The following is a 27,820-nucleotide window of genomic DNA, read 5'->3' on the forward strand; positions in this document are numbered from 1 at the left end:
TGTTCAGTGTGAATTGGCCTGTAGACTGCTTAGCAGTGCCACTTTAGGTCACCCAGTGGTATTACAGCTGTTCATACCCCAAACAGACAGACAGACACATAGGGACGCACAAAGCCAGTCATTAGAGCAGTGTGCACCGCTCAAAAAAGCAAGAGGGTTACTTGGCAAACAAAAGCAGGAAGAGAGAGTTTAGGCAGAGCAGGGGAGAGCTACGATGGAGAGAGAGACACACACACAGAAATGTCTCAGAGGCATGTCTTGAGGCATGTCTTGAAAGGCTTTAGCTAGGTGGGGGGTCACAACGGGGCTTTCCAGAGACAAAAGGAGGTTTTCTGTACACGTTACAACTGGAGCGTAAACGCAACAGCCAGTCTTCAGCATGCAGGGAGGCAGCTAGCCATCTGTTGTTGGCTTGCCCAAAAACAGGAGGACCAATGAGTATGAGGAAAACAAAATTGTGTAAAAGTGACCACTGTGTGCTGCTTTGAATGTGCATGCGCACAGTCGCACACGCGCACGCACACACATCATACAAATTACAAAACTGTATAATACAAAATCAGCAAAACAAATTACATTTTTCTTAAATGTTTTAGTTGCCCCTATTGGCCTGAATATAAGACTTTTTGCTCGGTGGTGTGTGTCTCTCTTGGCTCAAGTTCGCTTGAGACGGCGCCCCTCCGTCGTGGTCTAATACTGTACTTTATCCCGTAGTAGGAGGGGCAGAGGCTTATCTACAATAAGGCGAGGGCAGGCGTCTGCCTGTCCAAAGCCATTTCTGGCCTGGCCAAAATCCATACAATGAGACAAAAACAAGACCTGAGAACTATTAGTGGACAGCTGATTGGCCGTTGCGGTAGAGCGCGACCCTCAATCACCCATTGGAATCACCCATTGGAACCTTTAGGGCTACGATTGTGCGCGGGGAGACGACAATTAACACATCTTGCCTGCCCAAAATGTGTTAATTGGCACTGAAGAGGGGGGCATGAACATTTACGCAAACCCGCCACCATTTCCATGCACGAGCCTCGCGTCCGGCCCACCCATCTGACCACTAAACATGGCAGCCGGATGACGTGGAGGCCTCGTCAGAGGCCATGTCTGTTTGAAGGTCCTAACTTGTACTCCCAAATGTGACAACATACGTATAGCAAATTTAATAACGTGACTATACTTCCAACCCGTCACCCTAGTTTGGGTATGTCCTTACAGTGTCAATTGATAACTTTGGAAACAACGTTTCCATAGCAGGTAGTGTTGATTTTGACAGCAAATTTTGATTTAGTTAAGTCATAGTCTTTTGAGTAAAATGTAATTTAGATTTAGTCATATTTTAGTCATCAGAAATGTTTCAGTGTTAGTTCTGTTTTAGTTTTCAGAATGCAACCTAGCATAAAACTGGATCTCTTCTCCACTAGTCCCTCCCTAACATTTTAGTCTAGTTTTCATTTGTTGAAAAATGTGTCAATATATTTAGTAGTTTAGTCATCATAGCTTTGTTTTGAATTTGTATTTATTTTGTTTTCGTCCGTGAAAAGTAGGACATTTTTCGTCTTTGTTTTAGAGTAGGAAACCAACAGTGATAGCACGCAGTGGTTCTCATGTTCATGTCAAGGACCCCCCCATTGATACGGACCTCCATATGAGAAGATGTTTGTTTTTGGATTAGATTTTGAACAGAATTCTGCAGCTGTCTAAACTGTACGTGGAGAGTGTGAAACCTAACCTCTAGGAATCCGAATAGTCATTCTTAAACATCCCATGTGTCATTGGTCTAACTTCTAGCTAGTGAAATAATAATATTAAAATTAACCAGTTTGAAGTTGGCCCAGAATTTTGGCATGAGTGGCAGGTTAAAACTTAACTTTCCGAATAATGGCACTAGAGTGCCAAGCAGATTTTACTCTGATAAGCCCCGCCTTCCATTTACCCCCCCCCCCCCATTACTATCTTGCGCTAATAAGTCTGATCTCTCTTATACACGTTAATATTCCAAACGAGATGCTTGGTTGAACGTGAGTACATTTTTGAGATATTTTGTACTTTACTTGAGTATTTACAACTTCCAATATTTTTACCTCCTACTTTACTGTCATTTTGGATCCAAATATTGTACTTTTACTCCACTAAATTTATTTAAAAACTTTAGTTACTAGTTACTTTGTAGATTGGGATTATTATTTAAAAACATACATTAACCACTTCAGCCCTATATATTTCGGCCATTTGAAAATAGCCGATCTACAAGTTCACAATGTGTCGCATCACAACGCATTGTGAGCTTATTTTCAAAAGATTTGTTGTGAAAGTACATTTTGATAATAAAATAGAATGAAATACACCCGTACACTGTCCATCTGCTCGGTATAAGAGAACAAATGTTTCGGTCACTGAAGACCTCCTTCAGGCATCTAGTGACCGACACGCTGCCTGTTCTCTTGTACACAAACTCTTCTCCCTTCTGGCTCCAAAACTATGGAATGCACTTCCCATTGCAATCAAAACTGCAGACTCACTCCCAATCATTATCTTCTGCCGTAGTCTGAAAACCCACCTCTAAGTTCAGACTCCATCTTATAGCCCGTAGCACTTGCTGTGGCACTCGCCATAGCCTCAACGACCTTACAGGCGTATGCAAAGACTCAACTTATGTCATTTAAATTGCATTTTTATTTAGACATAGCACCCCATAGTGTATACGCATAGTTATAGAGATCCCACTAAGCCGCTAGTCTACAGTAGGTGTGCAAAAGCTTTTCTCTGAAGTACATTAAATGCAGAATAAATATTGGACCTTGGCATGAAAAGGATTGAAAAAGCATAGGAGTAATGCATAATAGTCACGTATTGCATCTTTAAGAGATAGACACCAGCTTGCTGGTGTGTTGTGTTGACAGCTCCTTATTGTCCTACTTATTGTCCTTGTATATCTTGGGCTTGTTTTCATAGACCTGGTTGCTCATTTCTCTCACACAATCACACTAATCACAGTACTACAGGATATAATTGAAGTGAGCAAATGGTTAGTAAGAAGAGCACACTGATTTGTATCTGACGAAGACCCATTTAGGGTCGAAACGTTGTCATCCTTTACATGAATACAAATTTCCTTGGGAGCTACAAATCAGTGTGCGAACTTACGTACATCTCCTTTTCCTGTACGTATCTTTTTGTTCAGCACCTGAACGTTTTTTTAGAGATGTGCGTACTTTCTTTTGGATTATGTCTCAAATAGTGAGAAAAGCTGCAGATCGATGCCTTAAATGTATTCTTGTTTTCAGCCTGTTACTGGAAGTGGAATGACCTCTGACCTCTCGCTGTTCCTTTTCCCCCTCAATCAGCCTGCTCAGACTGATTACGAGGGTCATTACGCCTTAGCCCGTAGGCGTAGCACTTGCCATAGCCTCGGCCACCCTACTGGCGTATGCAAATTAAGGCTCAATTTATGTAATTTAGATTGTATGTAGACATGCCACTCCGCATAGTTTCATTATATAGATTTTCCATTGTTAGACGGATGTTAGGTTTTTAGCTTAGATTCTTGATGACTCTTTTTATGTATTTGATGTATTACCAGTGTTCTTGCTTGCTTACTGTAAATCGCTCTGGATTAAGAGCAACTGCCTAAATTGCAACTCAACGCCTTGTGGACCCCTGTAGTGTGATTTGATTTGATTTGTATTTAGCACATTATTAAAACAATACAATAAAACATACATGAGGGAAAGTGCCAGGTTGAGGCTAGAAGCCCAAAGGGTTTATACGAGGCCTCTACCTATGTAAGACATAATACCATTTAGAACCTGATTGTCAACAAGGAATAGAGAATGTGGGGGGTGAAGAAGTGTAGCCTGTCTAGTGTTGTTTGTGTATTTGAGAATTTGTTTGAAAGTAATTACTTTCAAACAAATTCTCAAATATGACACACCCTCCCTCTCTCTCTCTCTCTCTCTCTCTCTCTCTGCTCAATATGAATGATGTCATCGTAACGATGGGGTGGGTTGCCTGACCGTCTGACGGGAGTCCCACTGTACGTCTCTGTGCAGACCCCATAATTGCGTAGAAACAGGCCAGTGACGTTACTACCTTACCGAGAAGCATCGTTGGGTCTTACAGGGTTAACGCAGGTTTTTCAGTTAGTAAATTAATTACCGAGAGAACATGAAACAACATCATTAATCAGGATTACTTTGATTTGGACAAAAACAATGGTCACCTAGTGTTTCCACACAATCCACACGTCCCAGCTATACCACTTCGCCCTTCTGGCTCCCAAACAATGGAATGAGCTCCCCATTGCAATGGACCTATAGCTAAGACCTCGGCCTCTCCCACTTATATTAGACACTCCCACTTGGACACTTTCCAGCCGGGCTCATTCATTCCAATGTAAATATCATGGATTTTACACATTAAATACTGGTTCATTTTTTTAACCAAACCTTCAAAATCTCTTCCAAATCCGTCAACAAGGCCTGCCATATATACAGCGTTTGGAGCACTGGATAGGCCTGTCTGGTACGGCCCTGTCCTGGTTCACCTCCTACCTATCAAAGTTACTTTGTCAATCTAGCCGAGTTTGACTCAGACAAACACGACATCAGTTCTGGTGTTCCACAGGGCTCGATTCTTGGTCCTCTGCTGTTCTCCTTGTACATTCTGCCATTGGGCGAACTCATTACCAATCACGGAGTCAATTTTCATTTCTATGCTGATGATACCCAACTATATCTTTCTGTGGCCCCAGATGATCCCTGTGCTTTAGACCCGCTGTTGACCTGTCTGTCTAGCATCAAATGTTGGATGAGTGAGAACTTTCTCAAGCTAAATGAGGATAAGACAGAAGTTCTCATAATCGGTTCTAGCGAGCAGAAAGAATCAATAATAAGCAGACTTGGCAACCTGACTGTAGAAAGTAACAGTACAGTAAAGAACCTGGGGGTTATTATTGATTCTGAATTGAATTTTAATTCACACATTAATCATGTTACCAAGACTGCCTTTTTCACCTTAGAAATATTGCACGAATCAGAGCCTATTTGTCCTTGAACGATGCAAAAACGCTAATCCACGCCTTTGTTTTTTCTCGGCTTGACTACTGCAATGCACTCTTTTCAGGACTGCCTAAGAAAACGACTGACAGATTACAACTTGTCCAAAATGTAGCAGCTAGAGTTTTAACTAGAACTAAGATGAGAGATTAGGATTGATTTTAAAATTATTTTACTTGTCTATAAAGCTCTCAATGGTCTCGCACCTCCGTACCTCCGTGACTGCCTACCTAGATATGTCCCTAACCACCCCCTCAGGTCCTCCAATGCTGGCCTACTTGAAGTGCCTAAAAGAATGTGCACAAAAAAATATGGTGAGGCAGCTTTTTGCTTCTACGGCCCAACAGCCTGGAATAAACTTCCATTCGTGCTCAGACACGCACCCTCTGTAGACATTTTTAAATCTCAACTCAAGACTCACCTCTTCACTCCCTGACTGATTTGCTGCATGTGGTGTTTTTATTTGTTTTTTATTTATTTTATGTTCTTATATTCAATTTTGTTCTTTGCCATTGTTCTATCATTTTAACTACTTGTGTTTTATTGTATTATATTTTTGTGTCCTGCCCTGTGAAGCACTTTGAGCTGCATTTATGTATGAAAGGTGCTATACAAATAAAGTTTATTATTATTTATTATTATATATGCATATCCATATACGACACCATTTTATACTGTACCGCTGACTCCACTGTACTGGCCATTGAAAAGCGACAACTCTCATTTAACTCATTACAAAGCTCTTTTAGCAACCTTAAACTAATACTTAATGACAATTAAAAAAGAATGCATGGTCTTCTCTAAATCAAAAAACATAGACTATTCCAATCTTCATGTCACCACCACCAATGGGTCAACTATAGAAAAAGCCTCAGCATATAAATATCTTGGTATATGGCTGGACGATAAATGTAACTTCAAATAGCCTACCACATAGATAATCTGTTTAAAAAAACTCCGTCAGAAAATTGGCTTCCTATATGCCCTATAGAAATAAAGGATTTTTCCCCATGATCTGTAGGAAAAGGATTATTGAAGCTATTCATTTCTATCTGTACTGGAGTATGGAGACATAATCTATCGCCATGCAGCTGCCTCCCCACTCAAGCCGCTGGAATCAGTTTACCACTCAGCTCTGAGGTTTATTACTGGTGACAGCTACGATACTCATCACTGTACCCTGTATGATAATGTGGGCTGGTCTTCTCTGACTGAAAGACGCAATAATCACTGGCACCTCTTCATAATTACTGACTGTATGGTGACCATAATCGACTCTTACTCCAACGTGAAGCTTTTTACATATATACACTCAACACTATGGCACCTCAAGGGCTCATTGAGGAATTTGATGTAAAACCATTTCTGGGTTAATTATTTCTTTTTATGTTTTATCTTTTTAACTTATGTGTATTATTTGTGTTTCTTTGTCCCTATGCCATGTCCTCATTATTTTGTACTGTAAAATATACAGTACCCTACTATATATTTTACTATTATTTTGGTCTCATCCTGTAGGCAGTATTTTTTAACCATGCAATGTTTTTATTTGGTTTGCAGCTTACCTTTAACTATGTCTGCACCTTTATACTTTTGGGTTCTAAAAAGTTGGCCTTAGAGCCACTATTTTCAATATATTTATATAAATATATATACAGAGTCCTTAGCTTGACATGCCTATACATGCTGATTGCAGCCTCATCCTTTTAGATGTGGTGGGCGTGTCTAGCTTGATTTTCATCATTGCAACAGAGCTTGTTCCTTGTAGACCTGCCCATATGCTGTTGTATATAATACGCCTTGATGTTGTACACTCATACCTGACGAAGACCCACAGAGGTCGAAACGTTTTACCAATAAAGAATTTTCCTGGGAGCTACAATTCAGTGTGCGGACATCCCTTCCTTTTTCACCACCCATAGTAGCAAGCAAATGTTCACATATACAATAAACAACAACACAAAAGCCTTCACCACCAGGCTATACTTGTAGCTACATGTATAGGCTCCAATTATCCACCAGGCGAACCAATAACAAAAGATAGTAGCCTACAGAACAAACCAACACTGGAAACACTATTTCATGCACCAACAACAAAGCGATCAAATACAATTATGTTGAGCATCTCCACGGCGGGAGGAAAGGGAAGGAGAAAAAAAAGACTGCTATGCACCACCATTCACCAACAACAAATATAGTTGAGCATTAATTTATAGGCGTTAGTGTCTTTTTATGTTGCCATCTCCACGCCGGGAGGAAAAGGAGAAAAGGCTATATGCACCAACCAACAACAACAAATATAGTTGAGCATTAATTTATTAAGCCCCTATAGTGTCAACCCTGACGGAGATGAACAATAACAGCAACAAATTATGCTAATGCATTTTGCTAGTGCATAATGATCAACTCAGTGCCCCCCCTCACACTCCGAAAGAACTGCAGAGAAAACTGCAGAGAAATCGCACTCGCATAACGTGGGGACTATTTCCAACAGCTATTGTGAACAGAAAACTTGAAATATTGATGATGGGGATGATTTTGGCTTTCAGGCTATATACAGTAGGCCTGCAATGGTCTCTCTTGTTGTGGATGTCTGTAGGAAAACTATCTAAACAAAGGCCAGGACAGGAAACCACTGCTTCATGTCGTTAGAAGGCATTGCACCGTGGGAATCATTCAACAAAAGCAACACAAATACATTGTTTAATGAAAATATCTGTTTTGTGCTATGTCACAGCATATTATTAGTCACACGCGTCTTCTCTTCCTTTTCCGGTTGCCCATTGTGCTATTCAGAGGTATAGGGGTGAGGCCCACCCTTACAATAATAGTTGTAGAAATGTTCATTTGTTACCAAAACGACATCTGTCGCTATTAACCAAATAAACCCCATATCTTCAACAATAGAAACTACTAAATATTGCAACTCTATAGGGCTGAGCTGGATAACGGTCTATGGGCTCTATATGCACACACGCCATTTTGGAAAGAACTAATGGTTCTGTTCCATTCTGGTCAAACAGAGTTAGGTTGCTGCTATTGGTAGGCTACACACGAAATGGACCGGTAAGGGTCCATTTGGTTCCATTTGTACACTCATTTGTACAGTTATGGGGGTCCTTGAAATAAAAAAGTTTGAGAACCACTGCACAGTAAATGGAACAGAGCCTAAATTATTATCATCGGTAACACCTGTGGAGGAAGTAGGGAAACGGCCCGGAAGTACGAATAGTTATTATGTGTGCATATAGCCCATTGGCGATCATTGGCGGTCATCAAGAGTCGTACACAAAAATACAATTATTAATGTTTATTGTTTTGTCCGTTTCCGGCCACTTTTCAAGCTGCAAAATAAGAGTTGAGTGTCACTCGATTTAGTTCACTCGACAACCTGTGTACGTGCAAGGTTTTATTCAAAAAGAAATATCCAGTGGTGTATTGCTGTAGCCTACTTTTTAGAAGACTTTGTCAATAAATTATTCAATTAAATTCAAGGCGCATCAACAGTAACTATAGTCACCACTTACTGGAGCTGGTTAGCACTAGCTACTTCTAAGGGCTTCCCCCTGGATAGTATAAGCCTAACACTTCCGGGATAATTTATTGTAGAAGTACTTCCGGTGGGAGAGTTTGGGAAGGCTAATATTTGACACACCATTGTAGGCTACGCTGCTCCAGAATGAAGCGACTGACCTGAAATAAATGTATTTAACAATGCAATACCATCAGAAAGGAAAGGCAAACAAAGGTATACCTCACAAAGAAAGAAAAAAAAAGAAAAAACATAGAACACGGGAAACACAAATTAGAGCAGGAAAAACGGTAGCGCAAAGCATTCACTGTTACAAAATAATACAGCAAAAGTCAGCAAAAGTACAGAGTCCTAAATACAGTACCCTGCAAGTCATTAGGGCAACCAGCCTCAGCTGGGAATTGAGCGCAGGTGAAACCAGTCTCTCAATCTAGGCTGCACAGAGAGGGGAGGGAGGGGCAAGTAGAATGAGTCATGACAAGGAGGCGACAGTTTTCTGCCCCACAAAGAGAGGGACTTTCACCCTAGTTTTAGACGGCAACGGAGGGCACAACTCGGACATATTTGAAACTGTGAGGCGACAGCGCTACCGACAGCGCCACGGCACCCCCGTATTAGTTTGTATTGCACAGTGCGCTCAGTGCGCTATATCCGAACGCACCCATATACAACATGTAGCACAAGTAAGACGCGCAAACGCGGGAAGCGAACGCAGCTCGTGTGTGTGTGTGTGTGTGTGTGTGTGTGCGTGTGCTACAGCTGCGCCCTGTGTGTGTGTGTGTGTGTGTGTGTGTGTGTGTGTGTGTGTGTGTGCTACAGCTGCGCCCTCTGGTGGCGGGCGGGTGGTGTAACAGCGTGACACACACACACACACACACACACACAGACATTCAGCCCTTGCTGTCATAGTAAGTGGCTCACTGCGTTCGCAATAATACATTCCAGTGACTCCACTATGCCACAGACAACTACTGTCATGGCAGCCATGGTGGCACAATGCACAGTTAAATATTTTTCATGGTATATTTGATGGATATGTCAACCCATAAATCTATGCACATTTAAGTCACTGACCATGCATAACTTATTATAATAATAACTTATATAATACTAATTATTCACAGATGCAGGCTTCGAGCTAATGCAAATAATTAGTCGGTATACAAGGGAAGCGAAAGTGGGTTGGGGTCAAGGCGAAGAACGTCTCCACTTCACATTACTTTGATGTCTCATCACTGATTCACCTCGATCAAATATGCACACGTGCATAGACTTCCAGAGCAGCCATATAGGCTGAAGAGATCCCTAGGTCCACTCTGCTACCACTATTCAGGGCACCCAATTTCATTCTCATGAATGACATACTTTCACATTTGGAAGAAGATTAAAGTTACAGTCACCCCTAAACTCATTCCATTTCTAAAGAGAAGACATGCTAATCCAGAAATCCATCGATAATTCATAGAAATGTCTCAAACTATAACCAAACCTGAAGGGAATAACAATGAACTTAACAATGAACACATTATCATCTTTTGCCGTTCACAGTTTGTCTGTAAAACTCCCTAAGCAATGCTGAAAAATGTAATTAGAAGTTAGAACACGTCCCAAAGGTCATTAAGTGTTTGCTTGCCATGCTCTTAAAAGTATGTGTTGTTAAATCACCTTGAAAATGAATTAAATCCGCACTTCCAGTCAAGTAAGAGTCTTTATTAATAAAGATAGCACACGCCTGAAACAATATAAAACTGTCTGAGTAGAGCGTGCCTTTTCCCCTGAAGAGAATTGTTATATCACCCTTTAACCACCTTTTTTACATGTTGTATCTAAAAATTAGATATTTCCCTACATGTGCTTCCCCGTATGTGCTTACAGCCATAAATAATATGAAATACTACCCCCCCTCAGGCACTACCACCCCCCTCAGGCAGTGCAACATAAAACATCAACCTTCCAAAAAAGATCATAAATAGATGTGTAGCCTATGGCCCTCAATTATCAACTCTGCCGCAATTTTACTGCAATTTTCTGCATTTACTGTGTAATTACTGTGTAATTTATGTGTGCCAGGACAAAAATCGTATAGGCGTAGGCTTTGTTGTTTTTCTGTCGTACACAAGCGGAGCAGCATTGTTTGACATGCTGTCACAGGCATCTAAACATATGTTTTCACTCCTAAAATGTAAAAAACTAATAATATACACGTGAAAAAATATATTTTGTAAAGGCATGTCATATGAAATTTGTATGATGTGTGTGCAAGCAATTAAAATCGCGCAATTAATTTTGCATGAGCGCATGCCGGTGCCCCCCCAACCCCCCTCCTGGAATAGTTAACTCCCATGACATGGATCGAGAGGCATTTGCAGTGCTGCAGCTATAGTCAAGTCTACCAACCAACGGGCAATCTACAGCCATGTCTTTCTCGAGTTACATATCTTGTCGTTTTAAGGATAAACCTGACGTGTCGTTCGAATGGCAAAATATGTGCTGTGCCAGCACAATTGCAGGGGACCGCATCGGAGATGGGTAGGCTAAAGGCCTATTCATAGTCTGGATTTTCGGTGGTGAGGTGACCACCGCTCCGGTGGTGAGCTGACCACCGGAGCTGAAATAACGTTGAACGGTGGTGAGTAAAAACAGAGCGAAGGGCTGGAGCGGTGGCGGTGGTTTGCTCTTCACCGCGGCGCGTGACGTCATGTTGTAGTTCGGTGGTCACCTAACCACCGAAAATCCAGACTATGTATGAGCCTTAACCCAGCCAGGCTGCCTGCTCACCAGTGCCACATGAGGCTGGTTTAGGCTGCACATTCATATTGACAGTTGGACAGCCCAGCCACTGCAGCGACTAGCGAGGTAATCTAAATAGATTAGCGCATCCCTGGCCGATAGGTGTGAAGTGTGAATGGTTTGGGGGACCATTTAAAACTGACTGGGCCACGGCCCGTGGCCCAATGGACCCTACGCCGGTGACACAAAGTGACAATTGCTTGCAATTAAGTTGCGATATGTGCGTGTGTGTATGTGTGTGGGTGAGGCCGCAAGGCAAGCAAGGCGAGAGGAGAAACATACAGGGTAGGCCTACAGCTTTATTTAATTCATGCAGGTGTTCTTCTTTATTTATTTAAGATACAAAGTTGGGTTTGGTGTGTGTGTGTGTGTGTGTGTGTGTGTGTGTGTGTGTGTGTGTGTGTGTGTGTGTGTGTGTGTGTGTGTGTGTGTGTGTGTGTGTGTGTGTGTGTGTGTGTGTGTGTGTGTGTGTGAGTGGGGGGTGAGGCAACAGCCACTTTGCAACGTGGCGGCCTGTCCTCTTCCGTAGCCAACTGGTCCTCTGCCGTCGCCAACTGCCCCCAACTTAATTGTAAATATACAGTAGTTGCTACTGCCAACGCCCACCCAGGGACTAGCAAATCTAATTCTGGCGCTAATATATTTACTGTGCATTGTCCCCATCAATAAACAAAATAATTATCAACTTCCAGGGGCTTCTCATTCCCTCGGCTGACTGGAGGCCCCCCATGGGTACTGGGCCAATTGTCACGAATTTGCCCCGAGATTGAACCAGTGACCTCCCACTCGCACCCGGTTGGCCGGGTCCATGGTCAGACCTCCCCGTCGATGTCCGAGGACCTGGACCCCACGATCCATCCATGCCAAGTACATCCAGCGCTGTTCTGGATTCCCATACCCATTAAGTCACTTTAGCGTTTTAACCACACCATGCATTATTTTATACTTTACCTAAAAATTGCTTGTCGATTTGCTATTTTTGAAAAATCGTGAAAATGTGTGCATATATCTTTGATATATATTATTTCACAGTGAAAGTTTTAAACTCTGAGGGGTCCCTGGAACAAAATATTTTCAGATGGGTGTCCACGGCCAAATAGAGTTTGCACACCACTGATACGTTTTTGTACAATCTGGTCTCGGGTCCAGTTGTACCAATTGTGTTCACTAAGGCTGGGCCATAGACTGGAGATTTATTCCCATGCATGCCCAGCCGCGCAGAACACTAATTTACCTGACCCAGTTTGTGCATTCCAGAGTGGAACTTTGTGTTTTCACCGATGATGACTGCCACACGAGATGTTGTCTGTAGGCAAATTTGAGCTTACAATGCTGTATCCGTCCACCATCACTTAATCATATTTAACATATTAGTAAAAAATAAAAGCCATCGTGCTTAACATATAACATCAATAATAAATGAATAATTCACATAAATAACACAAAATATAAACCAACCACAAAATGGTAAATCTTTTACATATATAGGCCTATATACAGTATATTTGGGGGGGGATCAAAAACAAGCCACCGTGAAGCACCCGATTAGATTTCTTCGCTTTCTTTGTTCTCTCCTGCTTTGTTTTTGTTTGTTTATTTAACTCTGGGTTTGCTGACCCAGTCAATCGTAGCCTAACTTGGCCAACTAACGTGGTGGGGGGGGGAACAATAGCCGTCACTGTTGTTCAACTCGTGCCCTTGTGTCGACCCCACGGACACACACATACTCTAGCTCTGGAGCACGCCAATGGTTTAATGGTTTAACTTCCGGGCCGCTTCCCTACTTCCTCCACAGGTGTTACCGATGATACTAATTAAGGCTCTGTTCCATTTAGTGTACAGAGCCTTTTAGTGTGCAGTGATTCTCAAACCTTTTCATTTCAAGGACCCCCACAACACTACACTCTCAGAGTTACAGACCCGTACGGGGCCATTTGGAACCCACTCAAGGACACTTTGAGACCCAGTGGTGTAGCATAGTTGTAGTTTCCAGTGAGCCAATTCATGCACAATATAGCAGGCAGCACCCTGACTCGGTTTGACCAGAATGGAACAGAGCCGACGGTGAAAGCTTGGTTTCAGGGGCAATCGGTCGCAGTACCACTAAGGATTAGTCAGTGATGTCACTGACTGACTGGTTTATAAACAGCTTCAAGTCCATACTACTTCCGTGTTGCATAACAGTGACAACAGTGACATCACTGTCCACTCCTTGTTATCTTTACCACCTTGTTTCAACGTGTGTGTTACTGTCTTGAGCAGGGGTGTGCAATCATTTTTTCCCAAGGGGCCGCATTAGCCCTCCAAATATTTTGGAGGGCCGGGCCAAAAGGCTGAACTTAATTATGCATAATATCGATTTTATGTCTATATAAAAAGCAGTAAATGGCCATTTATGACGATGTACATACAATAAGAGCACCCCTCATTTCACATGGGTGTGATTTTCTTTACTTTGTACTTGCATGCTTGAGACGTTTCCTTTCCCAGTAAAAACCTATGTTTTTGTTTAAGTTACAAGTCATGTACATACTAGCTCTTTTAATAGTTGTTCTTCCATGGAGGACCCTGGTGGTGCCACTTTCACAACCCACATGGCGCACTGCTTACTATCAGCGTGAGATGAGCACTGTTGAGTCACTCACAACCATTAAACAACAACGTTCTGAAAACACAATAACAAGCCAACCAGTGATGATATTGTTGAGACTTGGCACCCTGGCAGGCATTGATGTGTGCACGTTCTGCCAGATTTACTTTGTGGTACAACGGTGTCGACTCGCGCATCGCCCAACCGTTCTGAACTTCAGAAGCATGCCACATTCGGGGCGCAACACCACCTTACGATGCAGCAACACATATTTTAAGTTAACTTTATTGGCGAGGCGGGTTAGAGTGGGTTAAATAAAGCAATAAAGCATAATGGGATTTAACTTGTCCTCCTGCGAGTAAGTTTGGTAATCATGCGCCTGCCATTCCGCGTTGTGGAGCTGCATGCTTAGCTGGGCTTCATGGCTATTTGCATTCACCGACGCTGTTAAATCCAAAAAGCCGACATTTTCGCATATTATAAGAGGGGTGAAGGAAGGAAGACAGGTTCTCAATCACACACAATTCACGTGCACAGTTGACGTGCAGATTTCGTGCAGTGTGAGAATACATGGGCTTCAAAATAAAAGCAATGCGGTTTTAGTCCACCCATATGGTAATGAAAGTATGTTTTATTTTCTAATTATCAAGTAATCTTTTGCGGTCAGAATCAGCCAGCGGGTTGTATCTGGCCCGCGGGCCGTACAATGCCCAGGTCTGTGTTCATGGCACGCTGCCTGTCATCAGCACAACAAGCTTAGCTGTAGACTATTTTGTCACGTTCCGTCGCGCTAATGAAACACTTGGGAGTTATTACTGTATGTCAGCAGAGATTCTGATAGCCTGCAGGCAGCAGGCTGCAGCCCTGCAGTCCTAACAGATTGATTGAAAGTGAAACATGCAAATTGATGTAAACATACATACAGATTGAATGAATATTTATATATCAGATCACATCACATAACATTGCATCGCCGCTGCCGATGGAGGGGAAAGGAACTGGTTGGAATAACGTGTTCCTTACATGCGCTATACGTCCAACCAGGGAAACTCCCCTGTCAGGTGTAAAGGAGCGACTTGGACACTCATGCATGAAGGAAGCATCTGTCAGCTTTAGTCACAACACGTTCTTACTTGTGTACCATAATTCGACCTGACCACCGATGAGCTCAATCTGTCACGGACGGTATAGCATGGCACTTACATTCTTCTTATGATAGTAAGAAAATAAAGATATGTTCTTTCTTTTCCTTTCAGCTTTTCCCTTCAGGGGTTGTCAAAGCGAATCATCTGCCTCCATCTTACACTGTCTTCTGCATCCTCTTCTCTCTCTCACACCAACTAACAACCCTTTTTCACTACATCTACAAATCTTCTCTTTGGTCTTCCTCTAGCCCTCCTGTGGGGCAGTTCCAACCTCAACATCCTACTACCGATATACTCACTATGAGAGAGAGAGAGAGAGAGAGAGAAACCATTTCAGTCTGGCCTCTGGCTTCATCTCCAGAACATCTCACATGCGCTGTCCCTCTGATGTAGGCCTACTCGTTCCTGATCCTATCCATCCTTGTTACTCACAGAGAGAACCTCAACATTTATTCTCTGCTACCTTCAGCTGTAAAGTAAATAAGTACATAAATAAATCTCTCTAGCAGTTTAGTAAAAGAAAATATTTTTGTCAGGTTTTATACTGATTTTATCCAATCGGGAGTGAGAACCCAACAAAGATAATGTGTCGGCATCAATTTTATAGTGTTTTACTTCTAATTCCATTTGGGTCTGCTGTTTTTTCTTTCTTTCTTCTCTTCAACCCCTCTGAGGGCCCTAAATCAAAAGTAAAAAATGTTCGTCGACTACCTTTTTCACTGACAAAAACGACATAAAAACGAAATAAAAACCAAGCCATGATGACTAAAACTATGACTAAATATACTGACAATTTCATCAACAAATACAAACTAGACTAACATTTTACACTTGGTTTGCATGCAGAAATGTGCTGCCAAAAACAACACTGGCTGGATATATACTATTTGTGAGTCTCCTCCCACCGAGAAGACACTGTTGACGACCAGAATCATTAGCTGGGGTTCCTGTGAAATGGGTGACCTATGGATGCGGTCTCGATGGAAGCAACAGTGGTGCCTATTTGAAATAGTCTTGCAAGGGGCCCTGCAATCCGGGCCTGCCTATAGCCAGTGGTTCGCAAACGTATTAGCTCAAGACCAGGGACGGATTGTTTTTCCGTGTTTTTTGTCATCTTTTTGTATACACAGGTTTAATGTTTGTCTTTAGTTCAAAGTTTGTTTAGTAAACGCATTGACAATGAAGGGAAAATGTACGTCATAATGTGTCTTTACGTCATATTGTCCCTTATATTGTCAATGGCGTTTAATGTTTGTGTTGGCACCGTTTTTTTACCACCATTACATCACCTAATCAACATGAGTTAGACTTTAATATATTAGCGCTCCTCATTTCACACGGGTGTGATTTTTTACCTACTGTACATTTAACAAAATCAATGACCAATGAAGGGCCTCAGGAGCCCTTTTCCGGGGTGTCAAACATAGTACCACGAGGTCCAACTTCCCCTAAGGGCCCCTGAGAGCCAAGAGCCCCTGGGCCAGTGGGGCCCACTTGTCCAATGGCTAATTTGTCCCTGCTCGAGACGGAGAAATGTAACGTTTAGTCCGGGACCCAAGTGGAAATATCAGATATAGGCCTACAATCTAACGCGTTGCTTTGCCGTGTTGTGAGCTTGTAGATCGGCTATTTTCACATGCCTACTTTTATTTTTATTTTATTTTATGAAAATGTTTGCTTTTTTTTGGTACTGTTCTTTTGAAAATGTTAATAATACTAATAATTAAATGGGCTACTAAATGTAGGAAACAAAAAAGGGACCTATAAAAGTGTGTCTGCGACCCACAAATGGGTCCCGACCGAATGTTTGAAACGATGGTCTATACTAGCCTGGTCTTGTTCTATACCGTGGTTCTCAAACGGTGATCCGCGGAGACCAGCAGGCCAGGGGTTATCCTTGAGGGGGTTCCCCACTCAGCAAAATTAGGAACAGTTTAATTATCACCTTAAGCCTATAGGCTAGTAGAAAATCAGCAATATGCTATTTATAATTATAATATGTAAGAAAATCTGCAAACACCCTGTCAGGCTGCCATCAGCACTATACAAACCCTTTCAGATGCGGATCTGCGCTGTGGCGAAAAACGTCGTATCAATCTAATTAATATCTGGCGTTCCTCCTTGACATGAAAATGTTATAGTGAATGGCTGTCCGAGAGACTCGTTCGCAATCTTATATGAGCACTGCAGGCGACACCGTTATACTGAACTGATGCGTATTGAATTCAGAGAGAGCATTTGTATAATGTTGTATTTGGGGGAAATGTCCCTTTGCAGTCGTTGTACAGCAATAGAAAACATTAGGCTATAATAGACTCACCCAGAATTCCAACAAGGAGAACTTTGAATCCTCCGGAGCATATATCCATCACGTTGGAAGAACCCCCCATACATACGCCGCTGCCTGCTCGAGTAGCCTATTAGTGGTGGGACCAGCTCCTTCAATGAAACCGAAACCGCAGCAGCAGCGCTGTTCGCGGGTGTTTGTGGCGAACCATAATAATAGTCTAAATGAAATCCCAACTATGTATGAACTCTCTCCCCTCCTCCCTATAGCTGGGGTTAATACGCACGATGGGGTAAAACAATAAAGTAAAATATATCCAATACTATTCCTGACCTGACTGTTCTTGGCTCTGCTATACGTTTGTTTTGCGGACAGACTGAGAGAGATAATGAAAGTGGTGAGGTCTACTACTCGGCACCTTGTCTTCAATGTCCTGCATCCTCTGTCGGATGGTGTGTGTGTGTGTGTGTGTGTGTGTGTGTGTGTGTGTGTGTGTGTGTGTGTGTGTGTGATGTATGTGTGTGTGCGTGACTGCGTGTGTGTGAGCGACTGTGTGTGTTGGGGGGGGGGGGGGGGTGACGTAAGGACTAATTAAAGTCACTATAGTGTTCTTGTGATGACGTAAAGCTATAAATCTTCTCTCATTAGTTTTTCACCCGGTGGTCCGCGGAGGTATTGCAGGTGGTCCCTGGCCATATTAAAAAAAAAATCACACACGTGTGAACTGAGTGGTGCAATTCCCCCCCCCCCCCCTCTCTCTCTCTCTCTCTCTCTCTCTCTCTCTCACTCACTCTCTCTCATTAGAGTCACTACCCCTCTCACTGTTTCTGGCGCCCCCTACTGCTATTATTAAGTCACATACTCATGCTCACACAGACAGACAGACAGACACACACACAAACAAACAAACAAGTACAAGGAAGCTGGTTGTAGGAGTGGTTTGCACCACTCAAAAATCATTTGTTTGCATGCATCATGTGATCTGAATAATAATATTTTTTAGAGATGAGTCGACTTGGGGTGTCCAGTAGGTGCAGGGAAAACCTACTTTTGTAATAGTTGACAAAAAACATTGTGGTTCTTGCCAAATGATACCCCTGCTCTTAGCCTAGGCCTACTGGTAAAATGCTCTGATTTCCCCCCCACATTTTAGGAATGTAGCCAGTGGTTTGATAAGAGTAACAATAAGGAATACATCTTTCCCCATGGAATGATGCATGATGAACCCCCGCCACTATTGATTGATTGATTGATTGAAATATTTATTAACAGTTTGCAGAATTACAGTACATTTCAAGCACAAACTCAATACAAAGACTGTTAACTGTGAGTGGACGACCCAATTAAGCATTACACTTGTTTACAACAGGGTCCACATTGTTCAATTCATCAAAACATTTAGAGACATACAAATAGACACTTCTATGTAGCTAAAGAACAGAACAGGAATTAATCATATAGGAAGCAAAAAGGGAAAAGATACATATACAGTGAGGGGGGGGGGGGGGGGGCGGTGGGGGGATTCAGATTTTACAGAGGCCAGTTTAGAATTGCAGCCATCCGTAGGTGCCCTTTTTGAAGGAGTCAAGGGGTCTTAATGACTGTTGGTAGGGCGTTCCACATTTTGGTGGCATAGGAGCGAAAATAATTTAGTCCCTTGTTTGTGCCGAATCTGGGTTGTACATGGTTTGTTGCACTCCCTCTGGTGTTGTGGGTGTGGACTTCGTTTACATTAAGGAAGTATTTAGACAGGTACATGGGTATCTTGGTGGTGTATCGAATCTTGTGGACCAGACCCATTGCAAGATGCTGTACTCTGTCGTCAACCCTAAGCCATCCCAGCCTGTCAAAGTGGGCAGGGGTGAGGTGGGTTCGGGCGGTGAGGCCAAGTAGGAGCCTGACCAGTTTGTTTTGGGAGGGCTCGAGCCTTGTTTTAAGGGCCTTTGAGGTGCTGTGGTACCAAGAGGTGGATGCATAGTCAAAGAAACCTTGTACGAGGGCTCCTGTTAAGGTCTTCAAGGTGTTTTTGCTGACCAGTGAGGAGATCCTGTAAAGGAATCTTGTTCTTTGATTGACTTTTTTGATTACGTTGGTGGCCATTTTATCACCGGAAAGATTGGCCTCCAGGATGGAACCTAGGTAGGTAATTTGATCTTTTCGTGTGATAATATTGTCACCCACTCTAACCAAGAAGCCATCTGCCTTGCTGAGACTATACGATCAGAAGAAAATGGATTCAGTTTTTCCCAGGTGTAAGGATAGTTTGTTATCAGCGAGCCAGGTGACTATTGTGTCAACAGTGTTGTTTTCGTCGACTAATAGCCTACTATGACAAAAAATGTTCGTCGACTACCTTTTTTCAGTGACAAAAACAGAGCCATGATGACTAAAACTATGACTAAATATATTGACAATTTCGTCAACAAATAAAAACTATAGACTAAAACTAGACTAACACTAAAACATTCCGGCTGACTAAAATGTGATTGAAACTAATTGAAAACTATATTGAAGAGACTGTGACTAAAACTGAAATCTAAATTTGCTGCCAAAAACACTGGTGTCAAGTGTGTCTGACTATGATGGATCGTGGACCCACACGACACATGGTACCAAACCCCCTGGGTCAAAATCCCAATCCAAATGGGTTGGGAGTCTGGGGACCCATTTTTTTCTGTGTCACGATCGAGGAGCTAAATGCCAAATGTATTTATTTATTTTAAGTTTCCTACAATTTATTTATTTATTTCATAAGATTCGGGGGAAATAAATAATCCCAGAAAATAGTTGAGAAAATAAATAAAATAAAATGATCCATACATTTTCAAAAAATAAAAACTATGTCGCACCCTATACACACATTGTGGATTTGTAGATTGTTGTAGAAAATTGTCTATTACACAATTTTTCAATGGGTCATAGCCTAATGGCCTACAATGGAAAATTGAAAAATCTATGATTGTAAGTTTGGGTTGCATAGATGTTTATTTTGGCTGAAAAGTTTGGGAGCTGTCTAAATTAGGGTGTAGTTTCACTTCACATTATCATTCATTTCAGTAATTGATTTTTTTTTATAGCAATACTTTTTTCTTTACAAAAGTTGTAATTCTGTTTGGTGATTCTTTTCATTTTTTGTTCCTAATATATATATTATCTAGGTCCTATTTGGTCTATTTGCGGCTATGTTACTGGTCCTTTTGTGAAAGAAAGAAAGAAAGTTTATTTTTTATGCCTTAGTTATCACGACTGTTAAATTCTATGAAAACATTGGGATATAATATTTGGGGGTAAAATGTCTGCACTAGCTGGAAGGCTCAATAGATGGCAGCAATGTGCACAAGTACAGTACATCCATAGAGTTATTTACATCCCATTCATTATAAATGGTAAATGGTGCATTTATATAGCGCCTTTATCCAAGGCGCTTTACAGAGATTGTGCATTACATTCACCCATTCACACACACATTCATACACCGATGGCAGCGGAAACCATGCAAGGCACCAACTAGCACATCGGGAGCAATTAGGGGTTCAGTGTCGTGCTCAAGGACACTTTGACAGTAACTCTGGGGGAGCCCGGGTTCGAACTGGCAACCTTACGGTTTCCATCCAGGCACTCTACCCCTGAGCCACCGCCGCCTCAAGTAAGCTACCGTACATCAGGACTTGTAGCATTATGGTGGTCCGTGCAATATACCAGAGGGCCAGTTCTAATATAATTAAATATAATCCTGCGGGCCAAAGATAATTCATTCACGGGCCTGATTTGGCCCTCGGGCCTTGAGTTTGACATATGTTATACAGAATATGAAATATGTATTACTGTATGTCCGTCTACCCACTACAGCAACACACACACAATACACTTTATGTTTTTCAAAACAAAGTTACAGTGATAGAATACTACTATATATACTACTATTCATGACCCCTCTGTGCACTACATGATGTAATTATTGGGAATTCACTGTGATTCTCTGTAGGCCTATAGTAGCCTACCTTTGAAGTAATAGGCAGTATAGTATATAGTATGTAGAACCAGACAGTGGCCTTGTGGTTATAGAGGGTAACAGGTACGCTCGGCCCTTTTCCATCTCGCCCCACTACTCTACCTAGCTGTAAATAACAAACATAATTCATGTTTGTGATTATTTAAAAGGTATTATCATATTAATTTATCATTGTTAAGTTCACTCTGTATACCACGGGATAATAATGATGATGCCATTACAAAACATGGGCTACATTGAAGAAATGTGATTAATACAACGAAATTAACTGCTAGAAGGTCCTAAATTAACTTAATTAAGCAGTCACCGTCTCTGTGACATGTTGTTCTTTCTAAATTGTACAGAGTATAGAGATCGACTACTATGCAATCAAATAAATCTGTATATAAGATAATTTCAGATTTCAGAGAGGGAGGGAAATACTAAATTAACTGTTAACTACATAAAATAATTGCGGGGGCAAGTTGGTAAAGGGGCGAGCAGTCTTGTATTCGGTTAGAGTGTCCGTCTTGAAACTGGGAGGTCGGGGTTCGATCCCCAGCCGGGTCATACTAAAGACTGGAAAAATGGGACCCAATGCCTCCCTGCTTGACACTCAGCATCAAAGGGTTGGATTGCGTGGTCAAATCAACGAATCAAATGATTCCCAAGCGCGGCACGGCTGCAGCTCACCACTCCTTGGCTGCGGCTCACCGCTCCTTGGCTGCGGCTCACCGCTCCAAGAGATGGGTCAAATGCGGAGAACAAATTTCACTGCGGTAACGTGTGTGACAAATCGTACGACTTTGACTTTTACTTTGACTTTGATATGTGAACCTGTTGCGCAGTTTGTGATGACACTTCATGAAAACGGACTTCGGCGCTGATTGGATATTCGTTTGACCCATGCGCCCCCACCTCTGACTCTCATTTTTCACAGAACAATTACCAGACCAATAAGAGATGCAGTCCACTCAGAGAGTGGGCTGGATCCAGGCAATATATTCTCTGCATGGCTGTCATTAGCATTCTCCTGATGTCAGTATGTGTGGATGGTACTGCCGGGCCACCGCAACAGTAAGTCGTTATCAGCCAAAATTATCAGACTCAATGTTTGAGTCTATCCCAGTTTCAATGTATATTGTGGCTGTCATTAGCATGGAGGGGCGGCGGTGCCTCAGGGATAGTAGTGTGAGTGAGTGGCTGGATGGTAACCGCAAGGTCGCCAGCTCGAACCCCGGCTCCCCCAGAGTTAGTGTCGAAGTGTCCTTGAGCAAGACACTGAACCCCTAATTGCTCCTGATGTGCTGGTTGGTGGCGGTGCCTTGCATGGTTTCCGCCGCCATCGGTGTATGAATGAATGTGTGAATGTGTGAATGTAATGCACAACCTCTGAAAGCGCCTTGGATAAAGGCACTATATAAATGCACCATTTACCATTTATTGTGGGTTGAGCCTTCCTAGTCACGTGACGCCCCCAATCACCCATATTCAGGACAGCTGAGACACCTTGCTGCTGACTGAATAAAAGTGAGCCACACCCAGCCTTTGCCTGGTGGTGTGTTGATGTTGTAGGTGCAGCAAGATAATGTCATTTACGGAATGCAGCATACTATACATGATTTCCATGTGTCTAAATGCAAAATCTGAGTGTTCCTTATCTTGCAGACATCTGTTGTAATCTCTAAACTGGACCCTCGTCTGGTTCTGACAGACTAGTAGCAGGCTGGGTGGTGTGTGATAATCCGGTTTAATTATTCCTTTGGTACGGCGACTGCGGCGGCGGGCCAGGGAGAACAAATAACGAGACACGAGACAGTATCACGCTAAAGGTTCACAAAGTTTATTACACAAACGGGAACATATATAGTGTTGGATCATAATGACGTGACAGCAAGATATAAGACATAGAAACGTGACATGATAATGACTAATGCAGCAAGGCTGACCTTGCTGGCGCTGAGATGTCTCTCGTAGCCTATCCATAAAGTATGCTACAGTACAGGCAGTAGGCCTACACAATACATATCAAGTACACTGTATCTCAAGTTCAAGTACACAGACTAAGATGTACATGGGCAACTCATAATATAACAGCATCTGACAGTGGGAATCCTCAAGGCTAGCTGCTTTGTTTTCCCCCCACCTGTATAATTTAGCTTGCCTAATCTAATGTGGAGCTGCTGTTTGTTCAGTGGCTTGCTGCCCCATGGACCAGCTAGCACTAGCATGTCTGAAGTTAAATCAGACCGAAGTAGCATGTGCTTAAATTCATATTTAGAAAATGTTTCAGATGTCAAACATTTCTGAGATGATGGAATGGTGATGGATGATGATGGTCATGGTCATGGAAGGGGAACCTTCTGAAAGCTTCATGGGCAAAGACAATCAACTTCAAAAAAAGAAACTGTCAAATTGACCTCTCAGACATGCTAGTGCTCTAGTCTAGTGCATGTGGAATTCTTGGATCTGAGGTAAACGGCTGCTTTTAGTATAATATTTTTGTTTTAAACTGTAATGATCATTGTCTATTATTAATATTGTCATTATGTTTCATTAGGAGGAGCTCTAGACTGTGCCTCTGCTGTTTGTTGTCCTCCTTTTCTTTTGATTACCGGTAAGTTGATTATTTGATTATTTAGTTTAGGTTTATTATTTATGGTGCAAACCAACATTTGTGGCTAATTAGGCTGCTATATCTTACAGTTAGGTCAGTGTGCCATAGTACTACAGGAGGTTGGTCGTGTGTATTTCAACCATATTTGTTGTGCTTTACAGTGAGTCTGCATGTAGTGTGACGTGCGCTCGCCTGGTGGCGGTGAAACTATTAGACACATTTGCGTGCGTGCGCTTGTGTGTGTGGGGCTATTATTACAGAGCTACAGTGACTGACATTTTAACCTTGTTTCTGATCAATTTTGTTGTCACCCCCTTTTAAATGTGGGGGATGTATTTAATTTAATATATTTCTAACCTGGTGACCCTCCTTTCAAAATCTACAATATTTGGATCTGAGATGTAGTGGAGTAGTAAAATAAAAATGGAAATGCTCCAGTAAAGTAAAAGTACTTAAGTACAGTACTTGAGTAAATGTACTTAGTTAGGCTACTTTACACCACAGTTTCTGACTAACAAAGTATTCAATCAATATTTGGTGGGCAATGCAATGTTATACGTGTTAGAGGCCACCAGATGGCAGTACCGGCCTGCTATAACACATTTTGCTTTGGAAGGGGGGGAAAAAGCTTTAGACACTCATGTGCTTGCTGCCTTGTAGTGTAGGCCTATTACTTTAGGACAGTGGACTGAAAATGTTCTCATAAACCATGGCATCAACTAAATGAAACAAGGATGTACCGTAGCCAGATTGTGCAAGCTCCAGAAAATATAGAGGCAAGATGAGGCAGATTGTAAACCTAGGCTACTTATAGAGGTGGCCATTGTAAAATGGGCTCCATCTTTTACCCCAGTGATTCTAAAAACAATGCTGAGGTGGGTTTTCTTTCATCCATACTTTACGTGATTGTTGCAGTACAAAAAGTACTACAAAAAGTTATGAATTAGTTATGTTTATGTAATTTCTGTATTATCACTTATTTCAGTCACTATACCTAAAAATTAATAAAAATCAGCTATTTCATCGATGAATACAGGTGTGTCTTCAGAATGTGACTCGCCTATTGATGCGAAGACTTTTGCTGCCCATTGCTATAGTCAGCCCCTGGATTATCTTACATTTTTGGCCCGGCCCGGCCCTAAAATGTCGGGTCGGGTCGGGCCTGGTCGGATTCGGGCAGAGTGTGAGAACTCTGTGGCCGAGGTCCATGAGGCTGATCTTCCTAATGCATCCTCGGGCTGCATGGGGGTCATACATTACTCTGGGATATGAAGCGGCGTGCAGTGCGCGGCGCCGGCTGCCAAGCTCATTTGGGGAGTGTAGCGCAGGCAGTGGTTCCCAAAGTGGGGTCCGGTGTCCCCCAGGGGTCCTTGAGGGAGTTCCAGGAAGTGATAGTGAGGAAACAAATGGACCATTTTGGGTCTGTAATTCTGAGAGTGTACAAATGGAACCTAAGTAAAAATTAACATTGATTTTACAATATAAATTGGTGGTCCCAGAGATAGAAATGCCATTAAATGGGGGCCCGTAGACTAATTCATGTCAAACTGGGGGTCCTTGAAATTAAACCGGTTGAGAATCACTGCTAGAGCCGTACAAATCTTCTCTTATGGGGGTCCCTGGCAAATCTTTTCTAATGGGGGTCCGCGGGTTAATTGGTGGCAGTTTGCAGGGAACCACTGCCCCTAATGCATCCTCGGGCCTGCATTGGGGGTCATATATTACTCTGAGATATGAAGCGGCGTGCGCGCTGGCGGCTGCCAAGCTCATTTGGGGAGTGTAGCGAAACGATGAGGCGGTGTTCTCCGTCGCTCGCCGTATACATGCTGCCGAGATGCAGTGTCAGACCAATCTCCATCGCAAAGATGCACACGCCTGCAATGCAGGATAGAGCTATAGATGGCAGCTCGTTGGGCTCCGACACTTAACGGGAATTAGACGCTGCATTTTCTTTTCCGTCCACAGTTTTGCTGTGTTTTTTTTTTTTTTAAGTAAAAAGCCCAGAATCCAAATTGAGTAAAAGTATAAAAGTATTTGCATTGATGGACTTAACCCATTCTGGGCGGGAACCCCTTTTGGTGTTAGCATTATGTTATGCTTTAGCTATTGCAAAATAGCAGATCTACAAGCTCATAGCGCAAAATCCTTTGCATCGCGACGCATTGTGAGCTTTTAGAGCTATATATATTGTGAGTAGGGCTGTAGGGCCGGTCGGTATTGTATATTATATAGCTTCAGGGCCGGCCGGTATATAGGCCACAACATGGCCTAGGGCGGCAGATTGCCTAGGGCGGCAGTTAGAAGAGGTGGCACAAACGTAACCTCGGTACCAAGGGTTTTTCGTTTGGACTTATTGATTAAGATAATAATGTATGGATCTATGGTATGTGTACAAAGAAGCTAACGCACACTACCAAAGTCCCTGTAGCGGTGCCTGCACACGGGAGAAAACAGTTTGGGCGGTTAAGCCTTCAACGAAACGTTGGATTCATTTTTGTCTTACCTGCTGTCCCAAAGATTTCCTCTATGGATCTGGTATGGACATCATTATTTTGTGTTCCGTTCTGTGAAATGAAAATTGCACGAGTCGGGAAGGGTGGCCCTTTGGGATACGGCATAGGACGCTAATTCCCTAAGGGCCGCCGCTGAGTGTATTTCTACATTGCCGTATTGCATACCTAATACTTAATTACATAAAAAAGTGCTTTTTCCACCCCTGCATCCACAGTGATAAAAGCACAGGCCTTTTAATCCAAACTAACTGAACCCACGCACAAACCCTAATGCAGGGATTTCCGAAGTGTGGTGCGTGGCGTGGCGTGCTCCCCTCGGGGTCCTTAAGCTGCCTTTTAAAAGGGGTGCGCAAGAAGAAACGGCCGTTTAATGGATGTAATCATAATTTCAACATTAAACCATGCACCAAATGGAACTTTCCACGGAGCAAAAAATAATGCAATTAAAACGATTATTTTGTAAACTTTGGTGAATGTATAATCCAATAAAAAATGCACATTTTAATGCATACATTAAAGTACCCAAAATGGACTTCAGCTCATTTACATGAATAATAATCATGGAAATGGCAACAATCCACAAGCTCTTCTGAGATTGTAGATCAGCTATGCACCCAGTGGTGTAAAGCAACAAAGTACATTTACTAAAGTTACTAAAGTACTGTACTTAAGTACACTTTTGATGTATTATTATTATTATTTATTTATTTTACTTTCGTATTTCCAATACTTTTACTTCTACTCCACTATACATCTCGGATATTTGAAAACTTTAGCTACTATACTTTGTAGATTTCGTTTATTATTACAAAACATAATACATTAACCACTTCAGCCCTATACACATTTTGACCATTTTAAAATAGCTATTTTCAAAAGATTATTATACATTGAAAACGTTAAATGGGACATTCTGCACAATGAGTATACTTTTACTCAAGTAAATGTTGAATTCCGTGCTCTCCCCAGGTTGGCAGAGGAAGTGTAGCGCCCAGGATTACATTTGATAATTGACACTGGGTGGAGAAAATGAGTGCAAAAAAATGAAAAAAGGGATAAAAGAATATATATATATAAAGTTTAATTCCGAGTAACTGAGTATGTCTACATTGCAGTACTGATACTTGTACTTAAGTAAAACATGTGAGTACTGTTTCAATTTCAACCACTGCTCTACTGATCTTGTATATCAGCTATAGCCCCATCTCTCCCCAGCAAATCACCATTCATGTACTGGTATAGCCCCAAAGCAACAAAGAGAGATGACACTAATGTGATGCCAGACATGCAGGACTCAGGAT

At 42.2% G+C, this 27,820-nt stretch overlaps 1 protein-coding gene across 1 annotated transcript in view; it reads right to left on the reverse strand.

The window, feature by feature from the left end:
- The window catches only part of LOC310867912 (receptor activity-modifying protein 3), a 28,434-nt gene extending 10,747 nt beyond the window's left edge, over positions 1–17,687 (reverse strand). The window contains exon 1 of the mRNA XM_083778081.1: positions 17,432–17,687. Coding sequence (XP_083634207.1) covers positions 17,432–17,501 — 70 coding nt within the window. The 5' untranslated portion in view covers positions 17,502–17,687. The remainder of the gene's footprint in view (positions 1–17,431) is intronic.
- Between the last annotated feature and the right edge of the window lie 10,133 nt (positions 17,688–27,820).

Source organism: Protomyctophum parallelum, assembly GCF_964188405.1.
Source record: "Protomyctophum parallelum genome assembly, chromosome: 12".
Classification (NCBI taxonomy): domain Eukaryota; kingdom Metazoa; phylum Chordata; class Actinopteri; order Myctophiformes; family Myctophidae; genus Protomyctophum; species Protomyctophum parallelum.